The 24,167-nt window shown below is 55.1% G+C and overlaps 2 protein-coding genes across 2 annotated transcripts; one reads left to right on the forward strand and one right to left on the reverse strand.

Moving 5' to 3' along the window:
* Positions 1 to 851: 851 nt before the first annotated feature.
* THOC3 (THO complex subunit 3) lies at positions 852 to 9,176 on the reverse strand. The gene is made up of 6 exons (XM_065409344.1): positions 8,972 to 9,176; positions 8,114 to 8,270; positions 6,975 to 7,179; positions 2,250 to 2,411; positions 2,065 to 2,165; positions 852 to 1,703 (listed from the first exon to the last, which is right to left on the reverse strand). The coding sequence occupies exons 1-6, from the start codon at positions 9,152 to 9,154 to the stop codon at positions 1,540 to 1,542; spliced, it is 972 nt and encodes a 323-aa protein (XP_065265416.1). The 5' UTR covers positions 9,155 to 9,176; the 3' UTR covers positions 852 to 1,539.
* Positions 9,177 to 9,678: 502 nt separating this feature from the next.
* SIMC1 (SUMO interacting motifs containing 1) lies at positions 9,679 to 22,396 on the forward strand. Its single transcript, XM_065409433.1, has 10 exons — positions 9,679 to 9,903; positions 13,033 to 13,791; positions 15,347 to 15,576; positions 16,335 to 16,404; positions 17,362 to 17,510; positions 17,930 to 18,130; positions 18,786 to 18,914; positions 20,649 to 20,805; positions 20,886 to 20,970; positions 21,978 to 22,396. Exons 1-10 carry the CDS (start codon positions 9,862 to 9,864, stop codon positions 22,196 to 22,198), a joined length of 2,043 nt encoding a protein of 680 aa, XP_065265505.1. The 5' UTR covers positions 9,679 to 9,861; the 3' UTR covers positions 22,199 to 22,396.
* The last annotated feature ends 1,771 nt before the right edge of the window (positions 22,397 to 24,167 follow it).

Genomic DNA, 24,167 nt, shown 5'->3' on the forward strand with positions numbered 1-24,167 from the left:
GCCAGTGCGGACAGCCTGCATAGAGAGCGAGGCTGGGGCAACAGTGACCTCTGGTGGAAACACTGCACCAGGACAGGCCTGCGCAAGGCACCAGGAACCCAGACAGCCTGGGGTTTGACCTTTGGGGGTGGGGGAAGAGGCTTTCCCCCAGGGAGTGTTTATTCCTGGGGGAAGAAAGGGGCCAAGTTTGCCTTGGCCCAACCCAGACTCGGGCAGCCAGCACTAGGCTCAGACTGAGCAGGCCAGGGGCATGGGGGAGTTACAGAGAGGGACCCATGAGCCAGCGTCCACACCCAGAAGGGGAGAACACTGCCCTACCTCACGGTGGGGAGGGAAGAGTCAGGGCCAGGTTCTGAGCAGGCCCCCGCCTGCCAGCTCAGCACCTCTGATCACCAGGCATTTGCTGTCCGTGAAGTGCTTTGAGATCCATGGGAGGCCACTGAGCAGTTAGGCCCATGGTTCATGCAGCACTTGCTGGGGGGCTAGAGGGCCACGCAGGCCCCCGGCGCTGGCTCTCCCCCTCGTTTCCAGCTCTTCCACATCCATTCAGCACCGCCCGCACAGAACTGCCCACTGAAGCCACGTGAGGAGGCGTGTCAAGGGCTGGTGAATGAGGTGGAGGGCACGCCGCTCAGGAGTGTGACAGCCCCTCCAGTTGGAGCCTAGCAGGCACGGGCTAGAAAGGAGCGAGGCCTCTGGCAGCTCTAGGAGCCCGTCTGCACCCCACCCCGGCACAGAGCAGTCCCTCGCCCCGCGGACAGCCGGCTGACGGGGCAGTGCAGCCACCCTGTCGAGCAGTCAGCGTCCGTGCACACCCGCTGCACACCGTGCACTGCATAGACTCCCCGATAACCAGGCCTTACTTCCTTTACTGACAGAGACTTATCAAAATTACAAAAAGTCATACAAAAAGAGCCCCCCCAAGTCACCCCGCCCACCCTGCCACTCGCACCCGCAGCAAAGGGACAAGGTGACAGCCTAACACAAAGGGGAGGGATGTGCTGGGGACTCCAGGCGATTCCCAGCCTGCCGGGGAATTGGCCACACCATTGGGGGCGGGATAGGAAGGGGACAACCCATGCAACTTAGCAACAAACAGTTCTGGCAATAGGAGGCTCGGCAGCTGCCTCCGGCTGAGTCCTACTGGGATGGCCACAGGGCAGGCTCCTTCCCCCAGAGAGGCTGTCCTGAGCGGTCAGATTCTGGTGACTGCCCCTTTCTGGGCACCAGACTTGTGAACAAGGCCCTCCGCCTCCTTGCAGGGAGGGAGAGAGGCAGCCCTGAGCTGGGTGGAGGGACTCCGGCGGCAGCCCCCGTGTTCTCGCCAGGCCAGCAGCTGCGGTGTACAAAGGCTCCTGAGGGCAGGAGCCGCCGGCAGCTGAGCGGAGGCCACAGCACTGCCAGGAGTGAGGAAGCCGAGCCCAGGGAGTGGGCGCCAGAGGGCGAGGGAAGTGCTTTGGCAGTGCAGAACATGGCCGGGGACGAGCTCCACCTCCCTGCCCCTTCCCAGGCCCTAGCCCAGGGCCCACTGGGCACCCATTACGCGTCATTGGGGAGGCCGAAGAGCTTGACGGTGCCTGCCTCCCGGCTGCTGTCATATTTGCCGTCTTTGTCATCACAGGCGAAGGCCAGCAAAGGCCTCTTTGGGTGCCAGGCCACCGTGAAGGTGGGGGACTCGCACTGCACCTCCCACAGCTTCTCCCCTGTAGGAAAGACAGTGTCAGATGAGCCAGGCCTAGGAGCAGCTGCATGGGGGGAGATGAGGGAATGCCCCCCTCCCTCCACTCTGTGGGGGAGGAGTGAGAACACCACCTTCCATGCTCCTTTCGTTCAGTGCTCCGAGACAAGGCGAGAGACGCCGTACAGATTCCTAAAACAGACTGCAACTGCCAGAATCCTCTCCTGCGGCCCGCCCCTGCTGCTCCAGTCCTGAGCTCCCCCGCACACAGCTCCCTCCCAACCTACACCCCCTAGCATATGCACAGAGCCCTGCCACTGCCCCTCCATCCAGACCCACAACCCACACCCACCATTCCTCCCAGGGACACGGGCATGAGCAGTTACCTGTCTCCACCTCAGCAATGTCGATGAAGTGATCCTCAGACGCGGACGCCAGCATCTTCCCATCATGGCTAAAGCTCAAGGTTCTCACGGGCCAGTCCAGCCTGCAGCACAGGGTGAAGTGACAGTGAGGGATTTCCTGTCTCAGTGCCGGGGGTGGGAAATGCGCATGGGGCAGGGTCACCTACCTGGAGAAGCACCTCACACACACCAGCTCATCCACATCCCACAGGCTGACCAGAGCATCTGCACTTCCTGTGGCAAAGTACTTCCCCATGGGGTCAAACTTGATGCAGATGCAGTTTGACGGGTGAGCATTGATAGACTGAATGGGCTTCAGCTCTGGATAGCTGCAGACAGACGGGAGAGAGCAGAGAGAGGGTGAAAGAGCCCATTCACCAACACTGCAGGGTCCAAGTGCCCTCTACAGAGGGACGCTGTGTGCCCTGACCAACACGTCGTCAGCATGCAGTGGGGCTGCAGAGATCCAAGACCTCATGCACCGAGCGTCAGTCTAAATAGGCTACAGCAGCTGGATCGCTTCTGAGGGTGTCTGGCCCAGAAGAGTGCGGAACATAAGAAAAGCCAGACCGAGTCAGACCAATGGTCCATCTAGCCCAGTGTCCTGTCTTCCGACAGTGGCCAATGCCAGGTGCCCCAGAGGGAATGAGCAGAACAGAGCAATTATCAAGTGATCCATCCCATTGTTCAGTCCCAGCTTCTGGCAGTCAGAGGTTAGGGACACCCAGAGCATGGGGTTGCATCCCTGACCATGTTGGCTAACAGCCATTGATGGACCTATCCTCCAGGAACTTATCTCATTCTTTATAGTTTTGGCCTTCTTCACAACATCCCCTGGCAGTGAGTTCCACAGGTTGACTGTTCAATATGTGAAGTACTTCTTTGTTTGTTTTAAACCTTCTGCCTATTAATTTCATTGGGTGATCCCTGATTCTTGTGTTATGTGAAGTGGTGAATAACACTTCCCTAGTCACTTTCTCCACACCAGTCATGATTTACAGACCTTTATCATCATATCCCCCTTAGTCGTCTCTTTTATAAGATGAACAGTCCCAGCCTTTCTAATCTCAGCTCATACAGATGTTCCATACATCTAATATTTTTTGCTGCCCTTCTCTGTACCTTTACTTATTCTAATTTATTTGTTTTTGAGATGGGGCAACCAGAACTGCACACAATACTCAAGATGTGGGCATACCATGGATTTATATAGTGGCATTATGATCTATCCCATTCCTAATATTTGCTAAGCTTTCATTAGCTTTTTTTGACTGCTCTGCACATTGAGTGATGTTTTCAGAGAACTCTCCACAATGACTCCAAGGTCTCTTTCCTGAGTGGTAACAGCTAATTCAGACCTCATCATTTTGTATGTATTGTTGGGATGCGTTCCAAAGTGCATTACTTTGCATTTGTCAACACTGAATTTGTTCAGTCAGAGGATGGAGATGGATGGCAGGAGAGAGATCACTTGATCATTGCCTGTTAGGTTCACTCCCTCTGGGGCACCTGGCATTGGCCACTGTCGGTAGACAGATACTGGGCTAGATGGACCTTTGGTCTGACCCAGTACGGCCTTTCTTATGTTCTTATGTTCTTAATTTCATCTGCCGTTTTGTTGCCCAGTCACTCAGTTTTGTGAGATCCCTTTGTAACTCTTCGCAGTCTGCTTTGGACTTAACTATCTTGAGTAATTTTGTATCATCTGAAAACTTCACCACCTCACCGTTCTCCCCGATCATTCATGAATCTGTTGAACAGCACTGGTCCCAGTACAGATCCTTGGGGGACCCCACTATTTACTTCTCTCTTCTGTGAAAACTGACCATTTATTCCTACCTTTTGTTTCCTATCTTTTAACCAGTTACTGATCCATGAGAGGACCTTCCCTCTTATCCCAAGACTGCTTACTTTGCTTAAGAACCTTTGGTGAGGGACCTTGTCAGAGACTTTCTGAAAGTTCAAGTACACTAGATCCCCCCGTCCACATGCTTGTTTACACCCTCAAAGAATTCTAACACATTGGTGAGGCATGATTTCCCTTTTCAAAAGCCATGTTCATTCTTTCCCAACATACCATGTTCATCTATGTGTCTGATAATTCTGTTCTTTACTACTATTTACCTGGTACTGAAGTTAGGCTTACTGGCCTATAATTGCCATGCTCACATCTGGAGCCTTTAAAAAAAAAATTGGCATTACAATAGCTAACCTCCAGCTATTGGGTACAGAGGCTGATTTAAGCCATAGGCTACAAGCCACAGTTAGTAGTTCTGCAATTTCACATGGCTCAAGTGTAGGAATCTCTCACAACTTCTGCAGTGAAGACTGATGCAAAGAATTCATTTAGCTTCTCTGCAATGACCTTGTCTTCTTTAGTGCTCCTTTAGCACCTCAATTGTCCAGTGGTCCCAATGACTATTTCGCAGGTTTTCCTGCTTTTGATATACTTAAAAACTTTTTGCTATTAGTTTTTGTCTTTTGCTAGCTGCTCTTCAAATTCTTTTTTGGCCTGCCTAATTATACTTTGCTTCTAACCACCTCTTATACTCTGCTGTTTAGCCATAGTGGCATTTTTTTTCCTTCTATTTTTTTTATTTGTGGTATACATTTAGTTTGAGCCTCTGTTACGGTGTTTTTAAATAGCTTCCATGCAGCTTGCAGGCATTTCACTCTTGTGTTTCTTTTAATTTCTGTTTAACTAGCCTCCTCATGTTTGTGTAGTTCCCCTTTGTGAAGTTAAATGCTACTGGGGTGGGTTTCTTTGGCATTTTCCCCCCCTCCCCCAAGGATGTTAAATTTAATGACATTATGGTTGCTATTACCATGGGTTTATGTTATATTCACCTCCACAGAGGACTAAATCAAGAATTGCCTCTCCCCTTGTGGGTTCCAGGACTAGCTGCTCCAAGAAGCAGTCACTAATGGTGTCTAGAAATGTTATTTCTGCATCCCATCCTGAGGTCACATGTACGCAGTCAATATAGGGATAGTCAAAATCCCCCATTATTATTTTCTGTCTTTGTAGCCTCTCTACTCTCCCAGGGCATTTCACAATCATCACCACCACCACCCTGGTCAGGCGATCGGTAGTACATCCATACTGCTATACTCCTATTATTCAAGCATGGAATTTCTATCCCGAGAGATTCTATGGTACAGTTTGATTCATTTAAGATTTGTACTATATTTGACTCTACGCTTTCTTTCACATACAGTGTCACATCCCCCACAGCGCGATCTGCTCTGTCATTCCTATACAGTTCGTACCCTAGTGTCATCGTGCCCCATTGATTATCATCATTCCACCAAGTTTCTGTGATGCCGACTATATCAATATCTTCATTTAATACCAAGCACTCGAGTGCACCCAGCACTTCTAGCATTTCTATATTTGTCAATATTTACTTGTGTGCCATCATGTGAGGTAACTGCTGATACAGACTAACACGGCTACCACTCTGAAACCTTTCATTGGACTGTTTCTCCTCGGTTCCTACCTGCACTTGATCAACTTCGATCCTCTCCCCTTCACTAGGACATAGAGAATCCCCGTTAAGAGATCCTCCCCCAAGGGATGTCTCTGTCCGAACCATGTGCTCCTCCGCACCCATTGCCTTTCCCCCAGCCCTTAGTTTCAAAACTCCTCTACCACCTTTTAGCGTTACACACCAGCAATCTGGTACCTGTTTGGTTTAGGTGGAGCCCAACCTTCCTGTATAGGTTCCTCCTTTCCCAATAACCCTAAACCCCTCCTCCCTTCACCATCATCTCATCCACGCATTGAGACCCTGCAGTTCTGCCAGTCTCCCTGGCCCTGCGCATGGAACTGGGAGCATCTCAGAGAATAGCTGCCAGGGAGATCCTGGACTTTTACCTCGCAGCCTAGATGTGCCCTCCAGGACCTCTCTCCTACCCTTCCCCATGTCATTGGTACCTACCTGTACCACAACCACCGCCTCCTCCCCAGCACTGCACATTAAGTCTGTCTAGATGTCTCGAGAGATCTGCAACCTTCGCACCTGGCAGGCAATTCACCCAGTGGTTTTCCTGGTCATCACAAACCCAACTAGCTATATTTCTAATGATCAAATCCCCCATTACTGTTACCTGTCTCTTCCTAATAACTGGAGGAGCACCACGACATCATCTGCAGGGAAGGTCCCAACTATGGGAATGTTTCCCTCTGCTCGAGCTTAATGTTCTTCTTCCACGAGACTTTCCTCCTCCTCAGCAGCACAGAGGCGGTCAGACCGCTCTACTGTACCCCTGAAAGTCTCCTCTGCGTACCTCATTGTCTCCCTTAGCTCCTCCAGTTCAGCCACTCTGCTCTTAAGAGCCCGGACTTGGTCTCTGAGGGCCCTGAGTTGCTTGCACTCAGTGCACACACACACCACCTGCCCATACCTGGTGCAGTCAGTGCAATACGCTGGACAGCCCCCACTCTACTGCTGGACTTTGCCTGCGTTATTTTTACTCTTGCAGGGGTTTCGGTTTAGAGTACTGTTAGGTATATCTGCCTCTCTAAACTCCCTCGTTCGCCAGCTCTTCTAGTCACTTCAGAGCTGGCTTTTAACCCCCTGTTCTCCTGAGTTAGCCCCACCCCCTCATCAAGAGACCCTAAAGGGGTTAGGGATCGAAGGATGGCAGAATAGAGCCTCATTAGGAAGCTCTCAACCTTGCCTAGCAGGCAACTTGTCTCAGCATACAGCCCCAAAACAGACCACACTATAAACCTCAGCTACTGGCAAGGCTATCAGTCCGTCACAAGAGCCATGCGAAGGAAACACAACTTATTGCAGAGAGCCAGAGCGAGGGTGCAGGGCAGGAGATGCAAGAGGCAGCCAGCCTGCCTATTCATCCCTGCCACTGGAGATCATGCCGGGACATACCTGAGGATGTTGATGCAGCCATTGCCATTGGTGAGGAAGAACATGTTGTTATCATTGTTCCAGGAAATCTCATTCACCTCAAATTTAAACTGCTCCTCGGCTTTGGAGCGATGTGTTTTGGCATCAATGAAGGTGACCACATCATCCTTATTCCCCACCGCAATGGTCTGGCCATCAGGACTCCAGCAGATATTAATGTTCTCTCCTGGAAGGGAAGAGAATACATCAGGTCCTACCATCACTCAGCACCATTAACAGGGGCAAGAGAACCAATCAGGTGCCACAGATGGACTTTTGTATTTTTAACCCAAGCCCCAGGTCCGCAAACCCTCTGCCTTAAGTGGCGAAGGGCAATGACATGACCAAATTTAAATTGTAACAGCCTAGCTTGGCTTGACCAGCTGTGTCACAACTACGCAAGTTTTAAGGGAAATTAACTCTAACAGAACTGTGGCTTCAAAACAAAGAATCACAATTACGCCTGTTGCATGTCTCTTCCCAGTCCAAATCTCTTTGCAAAGCCATTGCTCCATGCTAAATAAGTCATTTAGCAAATCTTTACATAATACTGACGCTGGGGTGCTGGAACAATGTGTGTGTGGAGGGGGTGGGGGGGTGCTGAGAGCCATTGAACCAAACTGTAAACCCTGTATATGATAAAAACACTTCAAGACAGTGGGTCCTACCGCACCCCAGCACTCCTAGTTCCAGCACCTATGTACCGACAACTAAACCTGGGAAGAAAAGGTGTATCAAAAATAGAAATGGGTGATAGAGACTCAACTTCTCTCCCTAACCCTTCTCCCTACAGCCACACACGCTAGTGAGAGTTTCTGACAGTGCCAGTGCTAACGTAGATGGGTTCAGGTGTTTAACACTGTCACCTAACACTGCTCAGAGCTTGGCTAATGCTAGGTACAGATACAAATTCTCACTGGAGGTAGTGTCATGTATGGTTATAATTTGCTAGCAAAAGCCAGAAAGATGCAAGTGTCACAGAAACATCATGGAGAGGTCTCAGGGTTTCCTGAATTTGCTTCCAGTCCATGTTGGGAGCAGGATGCGTTTGCAAAGGGAGCAGTGTTTATAGCTGTCCTGAGATGCACTGGTCCCTCTTATCTCCTCACATTAGCACTCACCTTTGGTGTTCACGGTAGCGATGCACTTAGTGGTGCGGACGTCCCAAATACGGATGGTTTTGTCTCCAGATGCAGTAACAAAGAGGTCTGGGTTACTCGGGTGCCAGCACAGCTGATCCACGCTGTCCCCATGGCCACGGTAATTGTTCTCCTTCACCTAGAGGGAGGTGACCGCCCAAGCCATCAGACAACCAGGCCAGTGCAGACACTGCCACACTCACTCAGGAAACCAGCGTGTTAGAACTCCCCCCAAATGTTTATCCTCACGCGCCCCCGTGAGATAAGCAAATACTATTGTTCCCATTTTACAGAGAGGGACCCGAGACCCACCGAGACTTAAGTGACTTGCCCAAGATCGCACAAAAGTCTACGGGGGAATCAGGAAAGCGAACCCACCTCTCCCGCTTCCCAGACTAGCCCTTTCGCCGCTGGCCCGTTCTTCGAGTGGTGCCCATGGGCCTGGGCTGCTCTGGCGCTCAGCAGCGCTTCCAAACCTTTCCCAGGAGCACTGAAGGGGGCTGTCCCCGCGCCGCAGTCCCGGAGCTGGGGCAGAGCGCGGGGGGAGGGGGGGCAGAGCGCTGCGGGGGGCAGAGCGCAGGGGGAGGAGGGGCAGAGTGGGGGGGCGGAGCGCAGGGGGAGGGGGCAGAGCGGGGGGAGCAGAGCGCTGGGGGAGGGGGGCAGAGCGCTGGGGGAGGGGGGCTGCGCCTGCGACACGAGCCCAGCCCGCTGCTGGCAGCCCCCTTCGCCTACCCCGCGGGACGGGCCAGAGGCGGGGGCAGGGCGAGGCGGGGGCCTGGGAGCGCAGAGCGGATGGGGATCCCCCCCGGGCCCGGCCCGCCCGCTCGCTCGCTCGCTCACCAGCCGGTCCTTCTCCAGCACGAAGACACTCGCCGTCTTGTCGAAGGAGCCCGAGGCGAGCCGGCGGCCGCAGCAGCTCCACGCCACCGAGTGCACCTTGGCCCCGTGCGCCGGGAACTCGCGGCTCCGCGTATTGGCCCGGAACAGCTCCTGCATGGCGAGCACGTACGGGGAGAGCGCCATGGCAACCGGGCGGCCGGGGCCCGGCAACCACTTCCGGGGCAGAGGCCGAAGGGCGGTGCCTCCACTTCCGCTTCCGGGGCAAGGGGCGCCGCTGTGGCTACGTACGTCCGGGGCGAGGGTCACGGGCTGGAAGGGACGGGAAGGAAGAGGCGCCCCGTGGAGCTGCTTCCGCAGGCGGGGGGACGGGCCTGGCGGCTGGCGGCGCTGGCCCAGCCCGTCTCCAGCACTGGGGGCACCCCCGGCTGCGCGGGGTCCCCTCCCGTGGGGTGGGGGCACGTTCCCGGTGTGCGGGCTCCCGGGGACAGCGATCGCCCCGCTCGCAGCCGGTAGCGCGTTCCCGGTTCTCCGCACCCCAGTCCCCAGCGCCGCCTGGACCGACCCCGACCTGTGGTTTGGGCTCCAGCGCGTGACTGGCCACCGCGCCGCGCGGAATTCCAGCCCCGGGAGCAGGCTGGGGCTTGCCCGGCTTTCCCACGGCCACGTAGCGAGCCCTGGGGGGGGGTGCAGCTCCCCCCCCTGGGTCTCTGCCCCCTGCTTGCAGCCCCTCATTTCCCGCTGCAGCGTCACAATGCACAGGAGGGTCTGGCGGGACTAGGAAGAAACAGGAATCACTGGACTCTAGTAACGGAATGCATCTGAAAAATAGCTCCAGAAAACGTCCCACGCCTGCAGATACCAACAGCCTGGGTAGCTAAAGGAGATTCGGGATGTTGCCGGCATCTTGTTTGCTGCCTGGCATGTGTCTACAGGTCAGAAAGCTGGTTTGTTTTTACTAAGACTTTTCTGTTCCTAACTAGAGGAGTAATTCTTCCGCTCTGATTAGGCCTCAACTGGAGTATTGTGTCCAGGTCTGGGCGCCACATTTCAGGAAAGATGTGGACAAACTGGAGAAAGTCCAGAGAAGAGCAACAAAAATGATTAAAGGTCTAGAAAACATGAGCTATGAGGGAAGATTTAAAAAATTGGGTTTGTTTAGTCTTGAAAAGAGAAGTCTGAGAGGGGACATAACAATTTTCAAGTACATAAAAGGTTGTTACAAGGAGGAGGGAGAAGAATTGTTCTTCTTAACCTCTGAGGATAGGACAAGAAGCAATGGGCTTAAATTGCAGGAAAGGAGGTTTAGGTTGGACATTAGGAAAAACTTCCTAGCTGTCAGGGTGGTTAGGCACTGGAATAAATTGCCCAGAAAGGATGTGGAATCTCCATCATTGGAGATTAAGAGCAGGTTAGACAAACACCTGTCAGGAATGGTCTGGATCAGGGGTTCTCAAACTGGTGGTTGGGACCCCTCAGGGGGTTGTGAGATTATTACAAGGGGGGGTCGCGAGCTGTCAGTCTCCACCCCAAACTCTGCTTTGCCTCCAGCATTTATAATGGTGCTAAATATATTTAAAAGTGTTTTTAATGTATAAGGGGGGGTCGCACTCAGAAGCTTGCTGTGTGAAAGGGGTCACCAGTACAAAAGTCTGACAGCCCCTGGTCTAGATAACTAGTCCTGCCAGGAGTGCAGGGGACTGGACTAGATGACTCTTGAGGTCCCTTCCCGTTCTATGATTCTATATAGGATGATCAGCTGGAAGGAGGGGGCTGCTGGACTGGGGAGAGCGAGCAGCCTGAGCCCATGGGGACTGAGACAGAGCCAGATGGACTGTGTGGAGATGTTCCAGGTTTGAGGGCCCTAAGGACTTCCTGTGCTGGGATCAGACATTCAATAAACCCTTCTGTTTTACACTGGCTGAGAGTCAGTGCAGTCTAGAGATTGGGGTTGCATTGTTCCGTCTGGCTGTGGAGGTCTCAGGGGTCCAGAGAGTGAGTGGACTCCCTGAGGGGGCCCACGGCGAGAGGCAGGCGTGCAGAAGAGGTGGTGAGGCCAGAGGGCCAAACCCCGGGGAGAGAGCGCAACCTTCACGGAAGGCTGTGCCGCTCAAGGGGGTTCCTCCCAGGGCCGTATGAGAAGGGGATCAGGAGAAGCATTAGGAAACCAGCCACCCAGGTCTGGCTGATGCAGGTGTTTCCGTCCGGTCCCCGGGACTCGGTTATCGTCGCGGGGCTGGCAGATGTACTGAAGCACAAATGCCTGTTCGAGCAGAGCCAGGGAGCCAGGCGCTGAGGCCGTCAGCAGAGAAAAGGAGGAAGAGGTCTTGCTGTCTTAAAAAGGCAGGCCAGGGTGTCCGTCAGACCTGTCTGTGCCCCCGTGCGGGGCCGGTGCTTGTGGGCTGATGCCCCAGGCGCTGTGCAAACAGCCAAGCATGGTGTGTCTCTCCCCCCCCCTCCCCCAGGAATCCCGGGGTCCCCCTCACCCACCCCTGAGCCGCGCGCCCGTGACACCGCCCGCAGCTCGCTCCCGCGCTGGCAGGGCAGGCGCGCCCCCGAGAGGCCCAGCCGCCGGGGGCGCGCGCAGGCGGGGGGGAGGAGCGAGCGCAGGCCCCGCCCATCGGCGCGACGGGGGCGGAGCCAGGGCCCGCGAGGCCGGCCGGGGAGCGGGCAATGGCCGAGGGCGTCATCCTCCTCAGCGACTCGGGCTCGGAGGGCGGCCGCTCCCCGCCCCGCCGGAAGAGGCGGCGGTTGCCCCAGCGACGCGCGGTGAGTCACCGGGGGCCCCGTTACCCGGCCGGGCGGCCACAAAGATGGCGGCGCTTCCGGCCGCGGGCGGGCGGGGTCAGCTCCGGACCGCCCTGGGGAGCCCCCGTCCGACCGCTCCCGGCCCCAGCCGTGTAGCGTAGGAAGCGGCGCTGTGTAGGAGCGCGCGGGGTAGGGGGCACTGAGCATGCGCACACGAACTGAGCATGCTCAGTAACATCTGCCGAAGCCACTGCCCTTCACCCTGCCCTTAGCGGTATGGGGGGGCAGCCGTGCTAGTCTGTATCCACAAAAACAACGAGGAGTCCGGTGGCACCTTAAAGACTAACCGATTGATTTGGGCATAAGCCTTTGTGGGTGAAAACCTCACTTCTTCAGATGCGTGGAGTGAGAGTGACAGACACAGGCGTTATAGAGTGACCCACACATGAAGAGAAGGGACATATCATCCCAGGAGCTGCTACAGGGGCACTTTCCTACCCTACAAACCCGGGACCGCTCCGCTGTGGCGGGCTCGGGGGTGCTTTGTTTTTTCCCCACTGAAACCAGCAGCTCAGCGACACTGATCAACCCAAACCTACGTTTGTCACCCAAAAAGCGTCAGTACAAAAACCCGCCCAGCTCCGCTGCTCCCTGTCCAGCGCCGGGCCCTGTTCCTGTCCCTGCAGCCAGGCCCCAGGCCCATCTGCCAGCCAGTGCTGCATCTGACTAGAGTTGCCAACTTTCTAAGTGCACAAAAATCAGACCCTGCAGCCTAGGGACTGGATTTGCAGGCGATGTCCTGGCAGGGCTGTGTGGTGGAAGAGGTGGGGTCCTGGGACAGCCCTTGTGGCACTGCTCCCCCACTGCAGGAGTGGGCCCTGATGCTGAACTCTGCAGTGGCTGATAGCAGCAAAGAGCTGGCCCCCAACTCGGGTTTGGGGCAGGGGCTTGTTCGCTGCTTGGACGCTGCCTGACAGCCCCTGTTTGCCCATCAGGGAGGGGCAGGGTTTTCCCCAGGGATTAGGGCAGGGAGGGCCCCCGCTAGGCTTGGCTTTTCCGAGCACAATTCAGACGGTTGCTTTACACTGCTAGACGTTGGGCGGCGGGTTTGCAATTTGAGCAGGGGATGGGCATTGCTTGCCTTTGCTGCTGGCTTTCTGTGCACCATGAGTAAGTCCTGTCCCCATGCCTCGTGCGATCCCGTGGGGCTGATGGGCATGCCCCACCTCCCCAAGGTCCCGCACCCAGGGAAAGGGGGAGCCCAGCCCATGAACTCCTAGTGCCAGCAGCACTAACAGCTGTCTGTCTGTCCCCAGGAGGTCATTGATCTAACCGGGGAGGACGTGTGTTCGGAAGCGGCAGCGCAGGATGACTTCACTGTGATTGACTTGACCGAAGTGGAGGAGGAGCGTCCAGCCGACTTCCCCCGGGATGGTGCTGGCACTGCTGCCGGCATGGAGTGTGCTTCGCCTCCCAGCCTCCCCGCCCTCGTGGACATAAAGCATGAAAGGAAAGAGGTGGCAGACCAAGGCCTTGGGGCCCCGTGGGACAGAGCCCACGAAGAGACAAAGGGCACCCACTTGGAAGGCTACTTCTCCCCCGTCTCCAGCTGCACGCACTCTGTCTGTGACCCCGAGCTCAGCAGCAGCACCACCACTATTAACAGTGACCTGGGCTCCTTGGCCAGCCTCCTGCTGGACTCGGACGTATTCTCCTTCTCTCCAACCAGCAGCAATAGCAGCAGCAGCAGGAGGGCATCCTTGGACTGCTCCGCCGCAGAATCTCGCACTACCTGCCAGCAAAGGGAGGACCCGGAACACCTCCCCACCTCCCCTGCTCAGAGTCAGTCCCCAGGTCTCTCCAGCTGCCCCCCAGCAAGCACCCCCAGGTCTCCAGAGCAGCCTTTGCTGGAGACAAGTAACTCAGTGCTGACTGCAGTGAAGCAGGAGCCCCCCGAGCCAGCCAAACCGCGGCCTGTCAATAAGGCCTGGCTGCATAAACTGCGGTACTTCAGGAGGACTCCAGTGCATCACCTTTTCCTCCAGGGAGTGGTGCAGGATGAGGAATCCCGCCAGGTAACCTAGTGAAATCGCCTCGCCTCCGTGCCCAAGGCCAGTCATGGGCTCAAGCACAGGGGTGCTGAGAAGGTGCCACATGGAGGGTGATGCCCTGTGTGCGCCCTCGGCATTTCCCTTCAGCCAGGCATACCGGGGTTGAGAAACGCTGCTCAGACGTCCCATCCAGCAGCAAGGCGGAATCCAGGGCATTGCAAGCATTCTTGGGGGGCTACTAATGACTCAAGAGTTTGGGTCCCCACCTCTGCAATGCAGCCTGGAGGGAGCTCTGCTCTGGTTCCTCTTCTGCCTTTCAGTTGCCCCTTGTTTTTTTCCTGTCCTTTCCTCTGGCTGCCTTCTTCCCTCTTGCCCCTCTCTGGATTCCCCCACAGAGCTCTGCTCTATGCTCAGCCCTTGCTCTGGCTTTGTTCAGACAATGGTCTTCGTCCGGTGGGAGGGACCAGCCTGCTCTCCTCTGCTCCTGCATGCAGACACAGGGACCTCTCAGCAAAGTGGTCGGTGGTGAGAGAATGGGCCAGTGCAGCTGTAGCGAGCACTAATCCCATCGCTGTAGCACTGCAAATAACTTACAGCAGACAGGCCCCCGTCACCCCCTGCTGGACCAGCCTGTGAAATCCGCCTTCCTAATTGGGTTTCATTAGGGGAAAAAGCCCTTCAGGCCCAGTTAGGGAAGTGCCTGGCTAGCCAGGAACCGAGCAGCATGTTACCACAGGCCAGCAAAGGCCTGTTAAGATGGCCCCTTGTGCCTGTGTGGCAGAGCAGCACAGCTCCTGCAGGCTTGGAGGGGAGGGGGCTCATGCAGGCCAGGCCATTCCATGGTCCTCGGGGCCTGGCAGACCCAGAGCCAGGAGGTGCCTGTGCTACCCAAGGGCCCTAGATGCATTTTTTTTCAGCTCCCAGAAATGGACGTTCAGCGTTTTCACTGCATGGAGCTTGGGGGGTTGTGTGACTGTGACCCTGGGGACAGCCCGGCCATGCGAGTGTGCAGCGAAAGCACAGCTGCCTTTGGGTGACACAGCGATCTCCCCAAGGCCCACTGCAGGGTGTGACGGGCCTTCAGCTGCACCATTCATGAGTCTGGATGCTGCTCTGCCACACGCTGAACAGAGAGGGCATAATGCTGCTCCTTGGTCTGGGTAGTTGTCCAAAGCTCGCCCCACCTCGGTGACTAGCACGGCCCCTTGCTACGGATCCTTCCCTTTCTCATGCAGCCAAGAGCCACCATGGTTATGGAGATTTCCTGGATAAGAGACCCCTTTCACAGCAAAGGTTCTAGAGCAGCCCCCAGAATCCTAAATCAATTGTAACTTTAGGATAAGGCATATTTTAGTGCTGGTGAACTCCACCACCACCAGCTCTGCTCATCAGCAGGGACGAAGCACAACAACAGTGCACCTGTTTGTAAATTTAAAGGCAATGCAAATTAGTCCCAGCCTTGACTTGTGGCAAGCGGTGTATGGGGTTCCCAGTTTCACCAGTGGGCTCTCCATCTGGGGGTTCTTTGTCCCTTCACATGCCTTGCAAACCCGGTTCTAATATCTTATCGTCTTGACAGAACGCACAGCTGAGGGCACAGCCCATCCCCAGCAGAAAATTGAGCATGGTATCTACCACCATGGAGGAGAACTTCCCCAAGGGGACCCTGCAGTTCCTAATGGACTTCGTGTCCTGCCACCATTACCCTCCAAAGGAGATTGTGTCCCATGTGATCAGGAATATCCTGCTGAGCTCAGAGACTGGGGAGATGCTGAAGGATGCCTACATGCTGCTGATGAAAATTCAACTGTATGTGTTGCGTTTGCCTGGCTGGGGAGCATGCTTCCCCTTACGGTGCTGGCCCACCTGGTCTCTTTGGCAGGGAGAGGTCTCCTTTTCAGCACTGTGGCTAAGATGTTCTCTTAGAGGCTAATGCCACTGCACGGTGGCTGGTAGCCAGAAATGCAGCTGGGGGGAGGGGACAGTGTGACCAGCAGGAGGTGCTAGGTAAAATGGGCTTTGGGAAAGTGGCTCTAACTACTTTGCGTCTTAACTTTTTAAATCAGATGTGGTCCATTCTAATGCTGGCTTGTCTGACGCAGAGGTGGGGGGGTCACAACTCTTTGCTTCCAGGTGGAGATGACCGGGCTATGCAGGTCAGTGCAGTGAGTCCAGATGGGAAGGTCCCATCCCTGAACTCCAAGCTAGGCCATTGTTCTGGACTGGACACTGCAGGTTTCTCCAGAACCAGAGTTGAGAAGTCCTTGGGGGTCCTAAACCTGTAGAATCTGTAGCCCAAGGGATCCATAGTGTCAGCGATCCCCAGAGCACACAGGCTCCTTGGCCAGGCTGTTCTACACAGCCACGGGGGGGCACGGGGAGAAAATAAGGGAACTCAGAGCTGGAGGACACTGCATACTAGGGTGACCAGCATGGTATAAAAACCTGGTGCGACAGGGTTACAGCAAGTGACCTGGCAGCAGGGCATCGCTTTGCCTTGCACCCAGGCTCCAGTTGTCCCCCTGAAGACAGTCAAGCAATTCAGTAACCTACCTGTGTCATTTCAGGCTTCATCCAGCTACCACCACAATGGTGGGATGGGACTGGGAGCTGCTACGGTATGTCATGGAAGAGCAGGTACAGTCACTGTGTCCCGTGTGGGCGTGTATGTGGGGGGAGGGCAGTGGCAGTTGCCAAGTATTTTTCTTGTGCAGAAGGTGGGGTCACACAACGTCACATGCCCTCGCTGTGCAGTAAGGGGCGCACCCTGCCTCCTTGCAGCTGGCGAGGGCCATTTCAACCAGCAAAGGGCAGCCCTTGGCTCGGAGCATCTACAGCATGGCCCTGTCAGAGAGACCCCTGCTAGAAATCCAGGGAGCCCAGAGCAGGCTAGCCAGACGAGCCCTACCACGTGCCACATTGGCAACTTGCCCAGAGCCTCGGGCTTCCCCAAATTGACATTGAAAGCTCAGAGCACAGCCATCCTTAATTCCTTCATTGAGGTGCAGCCCACGCTGACTGTGGGTCCTGGCAACACTTCATCTTCCTCCCACGTGCCTGCTGGCTTAGACAGCTGTGGAGCAATGCAGAGTGGGACCGGGTAGTGGCTACCAGCAGCACAGAACACTGCAGGCCCCACTTTGACGCCCCATGGACAGGTGGTTTGAGCAGGGCCTGAGTCCAGTCTCTGAGCTTCTAGTCACAGCTCTGCCAGTGACTCGCTGAGTGAGCTCAGGCAAGGCCCTGTGCTCTCTGGGCCAGTTTCCCTATCTGGTGAAGAGGGTAATGGATCTACAGAGTTCCCAGGGGCTGTGTTTGGAGCTCCTCAGCGAGGTGATGGAACCTTCTCAGCTCAGCCACGTCCCCCTCGGGCCTGCTCCTTGGGCCAGCCAGGCAAGGCAGATCCTGCTTGAGGACTACCTACCTTGGCCTTCTTGGTTGAGCATATGTACTTGCCCCCATCGGTCTCCCCCCAGCCTCTGCCCCCTAACCTTTGAGGCACCTAGAGTTCCCCTCACCTGCTGAGCCTGTCATATTGACAGCCCTGACATGCTCACGCCCAGGCGCCAGCTCTGAATCGCTCTGGGCCCACAGGAGGAGACGCTCCCAGGGCGCTTTCTGTTCCTGCAGTATGTGGTGCAGACCCTGGAGGATGATTTCCAGCTGAACCTGAGGCTGCGCTTCCTGCAGAAATCCATTGCCAAGGAGGTGCTTTCCTGTGACCGGTGCTTCAGCAACGTCAAGTAAGGAGCGCTCCCCGTGGCCCAGCTGTAAGGCAGGGGCACTAAGAAACCTGTTCTCCCAGGCCTCCGTGCTGCGTTGTAAACGCCCCCTTACTTCCCAGAGAGCTTGGGGGCCAGAGATCATGTACCTGGCCCAGGGGGGAGGTGACTGGAAATGCTTTGCACTCAGACCGGCCTGCTTTTTCCCAAGGAACTGGGAAACAAACAGCCCTGAGAACAGGAGGAATTCATGCTGCACTGCTGGTGGCAGAGGGTTTATAAATTGCTGTGTGGTTCCCACCCCCGGGAGCATCTCAGATGTGTCCTTCCCCGTGTCCCACCCTTAGTCTGTCCTTCTGTTCCAAGTGGACCTAGGGGTCTGAATGTGCAGCTGGAAAGCCAGGCCCTCATCCTAACTACCCTGAATGTTTCCATCCCAGGGAGGTGATCGAGTGGCTGGTTGCTGCCGTTACCGGACTTGGATTTTCCCAGCCCCGAAAGCAGCAGCAGAAAGTACCATGTCCTTCATCAGAGTCATCAAGGGCTGACTGTAGCATCTCCTCACCTGGGCCAGACTCAGCACAGAACGACAGTGAAACTGGGCAAGCAGAGGCCGTCCTACCGGCTTTCCTTTCCCAAAAGTAAGCCAAGGAGGCGTTGACTCTGTTACTAAAGGCTACAGAGCTGGGCTCCTCTCAAACTAGGAGAGAGACATAAGCTAGCAAAGGTCTCTAGTAAAGAAAGCCAAGTGGTGCTTGCAGCATAGGTGCCCTGCTTGCCAGCAGCTTAGGTTCAACCTGGCCACGTTTCCGCCCCACTGTAACAGATCCTATCACCTGACTGGAAGGGAGTCACTTGTGCAGCAGGGAGCCTGCCCTGCCTCAGAATGGCCCCAGGACATCATCTGACAATCAGACGTTGGGGCAGGAAGCCCTTTGCTAGAGCAAACAGGAGGGCAGGAGCAGCAGCTATGCAGGCTTCACCCTGCTGCCCTGCCAACGTGCCTCACGCTTGACCTTGAGGAACCTCAGCCCTTACCTCTGCCTCCAAGGACGCTAGGCAGAGCGGTGCTTTTGTGCAAGATAACCTGTGTCCCCTAGAAACTGGGCTGAGCCCACCTACTCAAGCCCCATAGGCCACTGACAGTCCAGTGCTACCACGTTTACACTGTCTGCTGAAGCCGAGCTCGACTCTTGTTCCCTGGATTCTCTGAGTGGGAAGAGGCACATGCTGTTATGCTGCAGACACGTTGGGAAGAAGCCCTACCTGTTGCCTAACTCTTGTTCTCTGGCCTAGGGTGGTGCTGCTTCTCCAGAGGATGCTGTCCATAGCCGTAGAGGTGGACAGGTCTCCCAACTGCAGCACCAATAAGATTGCCGATGTGATATTTCCGTACTTGGTGAACATTCCTCTGAGGAGCCAAAGGTGGGAGAACGACCCCTATTGTTCCTTCTTGCTGGGGCTGCTTGGAGTCCGGTGCTCACCCCCAAACCCATCTGCAGCTAACAGCTTAGCTAATTGGAACATGTGCCAAATTGCTGCAGCCTCTGCCCTGCGTGGAGGGGCAGAATAGCGCCTAGCAGGTGAAGCAGTGGCCAGCAGGGGGGGACTTAGAAAGACTTGGGGGGGACAGAACACAGCTGATTTTGATAATCACACCCAGGGTGCGATGCAGCCCCACCGTGATTGGCTGGTTGGCTCCACCTTCCCAGGGTTCTGTTGGGGGGAGGGGAGACTCACCCGGACTTCACCAACAAGAGCAAGCACACTGGTGTGTAGTGTCATGTACGTGGGCAGAGATCAGTGCAGCATCTAAAGGTGTAGGTCGACCCATTTCAGTTTCCCTCTGTAAAAGAGATGCAAAGCCTAGGCTCCAAGGTCCTGTCTACACTATGGTTTCAGCCAGCCAATCAACTCCTACTTTCCTGACCCCCTATGGACACAGCTGGGTCTCCAAGAACCAGGCTGACCAGACTCCGTGCCTTCCACTGACTAGAGCCCAGGTGTTCTCCAAGGAACACTCTTGGTGCTAGCACTGCTCCTGCTGTAATGTAGGTAAGTCTCTGGGTCTCCATCTACCTACCCCTGAAAGCATGTTAGGGACTCGCTCAGAGCCTGGTCAAACCTCACTTCCAGCATGCAGTGTTGAGAGGACTTCAGCACATTACACTTGTCGGAGAAAAACTGAGTTCTCACTTTTTGTTTGGGTACAGCAAGTCAGAAGCTTTATTCACTCTCACAATTGTGCAGAGGGAGAGAGCCAAGCAGGTCTCTCTCTCTGATACCTAATTACAACAAGCATTTATACCTTTAGACTTGCTGTACCCAAACAAAAAGTGAGAACCCTTTCCCCCTTGTTCTCATGGGGCCTAAAGGTGCTGCCACCCCTCAGCAGCTCTTCCCCTCCTTCCAGTCAGTGATGAGGCAGCCTCCAGCTGGCTTTCTTGGGGGAGGAGTGTCTAGCCAGGAAAGCTATTGGCACTTCCCTGTCAACTTTGCTGCTCCAGCACCAAGCAAAGTAGCATGGGGGCCCTGGCAGAATGCCCCATGCACTGAGTTCTGGCTAAAAGCCTCCGCTCTTCTGGTGCTAACCCCACATTTAAAAAAAAAAAAGTAACGAACGCTCGGTTGTGGCATGGACTGCAGCGAGAGCGACCAGCAGCGCAGCCCTTCCCTTGCTGCGGCAGCCACAGCATGGTTCTGCAATCTTTGATACTGCTGGGGGCGCCAGTGGTCCCAGCACTGGTCTGATCGAGGGGAACGCAGTCCAGGGACAATGCTTACCGGCATTGCTGTGGGACTCATCGCCGCAGGACGTACTTGCTGGCTTCAGGCTGGTACTTCACCCAGTCTCATGCTGCCGTTGGCAAGGGCAGACTCTCCTGCCCAGCCTGCTTTACTGGCTGAAGGGAAGCCGAGAAGCTGGTTTCACAGACTGGCCTGACCTTGAGTAAACATGGGCTGATCCTAATGAAGTGAACAGCAGGGGCAGGACGAGTGACTTGGTAACTCTGTGGCTGCTGTGCTTGCCCTGAAAATGGAGTTCCATTGCTGCACCCGCCTTCCCTATGGTTTCCGTGCCAGTATCCCCTCAGCACGCTTAGCCTTGTGCTGCGCTCGTGGCTCCCTTCACCTGTGCTTCCCTCTCCTTTCTTCCAGGGAGGCCTTTTTAAACAGCATGGAGAGCCAGCTCCTGCGCTGCAAAGTGCTGGAGCTCCTGTTCCACCACAGCTGTGACATGCCAGCCTCCCTGCCCTTGTCTATGAGCAAGATCCTGTATTTCCTGGGCCGCCATTCGCTGCTGCTACAGTATCAGGTATCGCCCGCCTCTTCCTTCCCTGCCCTGCTCTCTCTGAGAGACCCCTCCTGGTAATCAAACGTCTGCTCTTTGCACAGGACCACGAAGTAACGTGGCAGAGATGGGATGAGATGCTTCAGCACTTGATTTTACTGTTGACAAGTTACCGCAACGTTGTGCTGGGTAAGCAGCCTCTGGCAATGGCCCAGCCTTAGTGTGTATGATCTGACCAAGCGGAACTAGAATGACAGTAGGCCAGACCACCCCATGGCCCCCTTCCCACCAAAGCAGCTGCGATCTCACTTTTCAGTTCCAGAAAGCTGCTGCGTCTCAGACTCCACTCTGGCTGTTGGGAGACGCTGTGAGTACAGGAGAAACCACACAGGGCTCATCTCCAAGGGAACAAGCCACCCTGTGCCACCAAAGTCAAACTCCCAAGAATTAGCCTGTTCCCGAAGGGTTTGCGGCACAATGCGTTCCTAGTTATTCTGTAAAGGGCTCAACCTGCAGTGCCCTCCCTGGGCAACCCTCTGGGAGGTGTGCAAGCCAGCTGTGCAGAAAGCCTGGGCTGATGGGAGAAAGCCTGCCAGCTCAGGTGGGGAAGGTGAAGGGGAGACACTAGGTTAATCTGGAAACAATGGGGGCACCATCATTTAGCCTAGGATCTAAAATCTGATTTTTGGGAGAGTTACAAAGGCCTCTTCGCAGGGAAATTGCTTGACCATGCTTCCCCTCCACACTGGTCAGCTCTGCATACACCTGCCCCCCCCCCCCCCCCCCATGTGCCTGTAGTACCGATTAAACCTGACACCACCTGCACCTCCCCTCCCACCCCCTTGGCCCTAGCCTCCCAGATCAGAGACTTTTCCAAGCAGGTTAGACAGCTGGCAAGCAGGAGAGTCCTTTGAAAGTGAAAGAGGGGAGGTTTAAAGCCTAGGTGGTGCTGGAACTCTCCCCTGCTTTGCAGAAAACTGGGCTGCTCTGAGTTGGGGGAGGGACATTCCAACTGAAAATCAGCCTCACATGGAAGCTCCAAGCAGAACCCTGGGATGCATGCCACTTTTCCGACTAGTTCTGTGCAATCGCTCTTCACCAAGGGGCATGTACTGACTTCAACAGCTGTGGGGTCAGACACTGCCCCGTAGGCCCCTGGTACTAACAAGTTGACTTACCAGCATGTCCTTTTGCAGGGCACTTACGAAGGTCACTCAGCGAGCGGATGGATTTAATCATTTCAAATGCCAAACCCCAGCTCCAGGCTAGCGACAGCGTCACCGCCGTGGACATTGAGCTGCATGTCAAGGACTTCAGCAGCCGGCTGCTGCAGATCCTGGGGAAGCCCCTTCCCCCACAGCTCAAGGACAAGGTGTGCACGCTTCAAGTGCTGCTGCTCACCGCCACCGCCACCTGACAGGAGAAAGACGGGAGCAGGGGAGCTGGCTTTCAGTGCCAGGCAGCAGCCTGGTCAAACATCAGTTGCCCACGATTCAGGTCTGTTCATACAGTAGTTGTGTGGACCTAGGAGTCTCATTCCCTCCTCTGAAATCTGCTTCTCCTTGTGCAACCTGTGTATAGATTTTTTTATTATTATTAAATTATTTTCCTGGTTGATGAGGTTCTTTCCTCAAGCTACCAGGAACAATGTAGCCAGAGCTCAGCTTCTGAGCCCTGCAGCTGTACCCAGAAGATAGCACCACCTGAGAAAGGGGGAGGGACTCAAAGAACCTTGCATAGTTCAGTTCTAGCTGCTCTCCGAGTCAGGCAAGAGCTTGGTGTGGGCAGGGTATGGAAATAGCACAAGAATGGTAGGTGCGGCAGCCTGAACATCTTTCAGCAGCAGTTGTGTTTTGGTTCCTGTACTGCACTCAGCACTGTGGTATCTGACCACGAAAGCTCTAACAGAACAAGCTGATTAATGGAGGTGCTGTCACTCTTGCAGAGCCATTCCTTTAGCAGGCTACTCCTATCCAGCTGGGCGATCACTACATCCTGGATACTGCTGCTTCACTCTATAGACCCAGGCTAGCCAAACTCACTGACCCTCCAAGCCACAGACTATAATCTTCAGAAGTTCGAGAGCCGGGCGCACCCACCAGGGCTCAGAGCTTCTCCCCTGGGGCAGGGGGTGGGGCTAGGGGCTGAAGCCTTGAGCCCCAGCGGGCACCTCCCATGGGGCTGTAACCCCTAGTGCCCCCCCCGCTGGGCAGAAGCCCCTAGTTCCCCACCCCAGTCTGATAGGTGGAGAATGGGGGGGGCGCGCTCCGCAAGTCACACTTTAAAAGAGCCACATGTGGCTGGGGAGCTGCGGTTTGGCCATAGGGTGACCAGACAGCAAGTGTGAAAAATCGGGACGGGGGGGGGGGGAAGAATAGGATCCTATATAAGAAAAAGACCCAAAAATCAGGACTGTCCCTATAAAATCGGGACATTTGGCATCCCCGCTCTAGATGTTAGTAAAGTAGCATCTCACTGATTGGAAGCTTTTCCTATCAACCCTCTATCCCTACATAGTACAGCCGAGTTCTCAAAACAGGCCAGAGCAGCTTCCAACAGGTCCTGCCCACTAGAGGAAGCCACGCCTCCCTCAGGGTCACCTCTGCTTCAGAGCATCTATTCCTGGGCTGCAGTATTCAAAGATAGCTAGCTGTCTTGGAGCCACACGTCCTGCCCTGACAATAGCGGCTGAGCATAGGATGCAAGTTTGTATTAGGAATCTGGAGTTTCACACTAAAGCTTCAGGTAAAGCAAATTGGTGACAAACTAGTTACAATAGACTTCCTCTAGAGATGAGCTAACCTAGAAAGCGATGCTAAGACTGGAAAATTCTCTCTTCCTTCCCCCGCCCCCTTTCACAGTGGCTTTATTCCTTGCAGTCAAGGCGTCAGGAAGCACACCTTGCTCTGAAGTGGCAGAGGCAGACCCAGGAACTAGGGGGAGATGGGACAGTTTAGTGTTTCAGAACAATCTGCGTGCCCCTCTCACGCTCATATGGCCCCACTATCCTATCTGAACACCTCCCCCTCTAAGGGATTTACCCTCATAACACCCCTGTGATGCAGTGTACAAACCCCACACTGGGACAGAAGGGGTTAAAGGACTATACTGGGCCCAGCTAGCCCTGCCCCTCCAACCCTGCTGAGCATGCTCAACTGGAGACAGAGTTGAAAAGGGGCCCACCTGCCCAGCACCCAGCTCAGAGGGGACAGGCTGGGGGAGGAGTGCAGACCTACCCTGCAGGCTCCTGCCAAAGGGGATGGATTGTATGTTGAACCCAGCTGGGGCTCACTGTTTTGGGTCCTTTTTCTTTATTGGGACCAGAAGTGCAGAGAGCAGTGCTGGGAAGCAACCCAGGAAGGGTAACACAGAAGGTCCATATTTCT

This window comes from Emys orbicularis, chromosome 8 (genome assembly GCF_028017835.1).
Source record: "Emys orbicularis isolate rEmyOrb1 chromosome 8, rEmyOrb1.hap1, whole genome shotgun sequence".
Taxonomy (NCBI): domain Eukaryota; kingdom Metazoa; phylum Chordata; order Testudines; family Emydidae; genus Emys; species Emys orbicularis.

What these genes read in the sequence shown, in the direction of transcription:
- SIMC1 (XM_065409433.1), top strand. Translation starts at nt 9,862, where the DNA reads ATGTTGCCGGCATCTTGTTTGCTGCCTGGCATGTGTCTACAG. An exon ending in CGGTGCTTCAGCAACGTCAA is followed by an intron (nt 17,511 to 17,929) that starts GTAAGGAGCGCT and finishes TTTCCATCCCAG; the next exon opens with GGAGGTGATCGAGTGGCTGG. An exon ending in ATTCCTCTGAGGAGCCAAAG is followed by an intron (nt 18,915 to 20,648) that starts GTGGGAGAACGA and finishes CCTTTCTTCCAG; the next exon opens with GGAGGCCTTTTTAAACAGCA.
- THOC3 (XM_065409344.1), bottom strand. Translation starts at nt 9,154, where the DNA reads ATGGCGCTCTCCCCGTACGTGCTCGCCATGCAGGAGCTGTTCCGGGCC. An exon ending in TGCTGGAGAAGGACCGGCTG is followed by an intron (nt 8,271 to 8,971) that starts GTGAGCGAGCGA and finishes ACCTCCCTCTAG; the next exon opens with GTGAAGGAGAACAATTACCG. An exon ending in CATTGCTGAGGTGGAGACAG is followed by an intron (nt 1,704 to 2,064) that starts GTAACTGCTCAT and finishes TCTTTCCTACAG; the next exon opens with GGGAGAAGCTGTGGGAGGTG.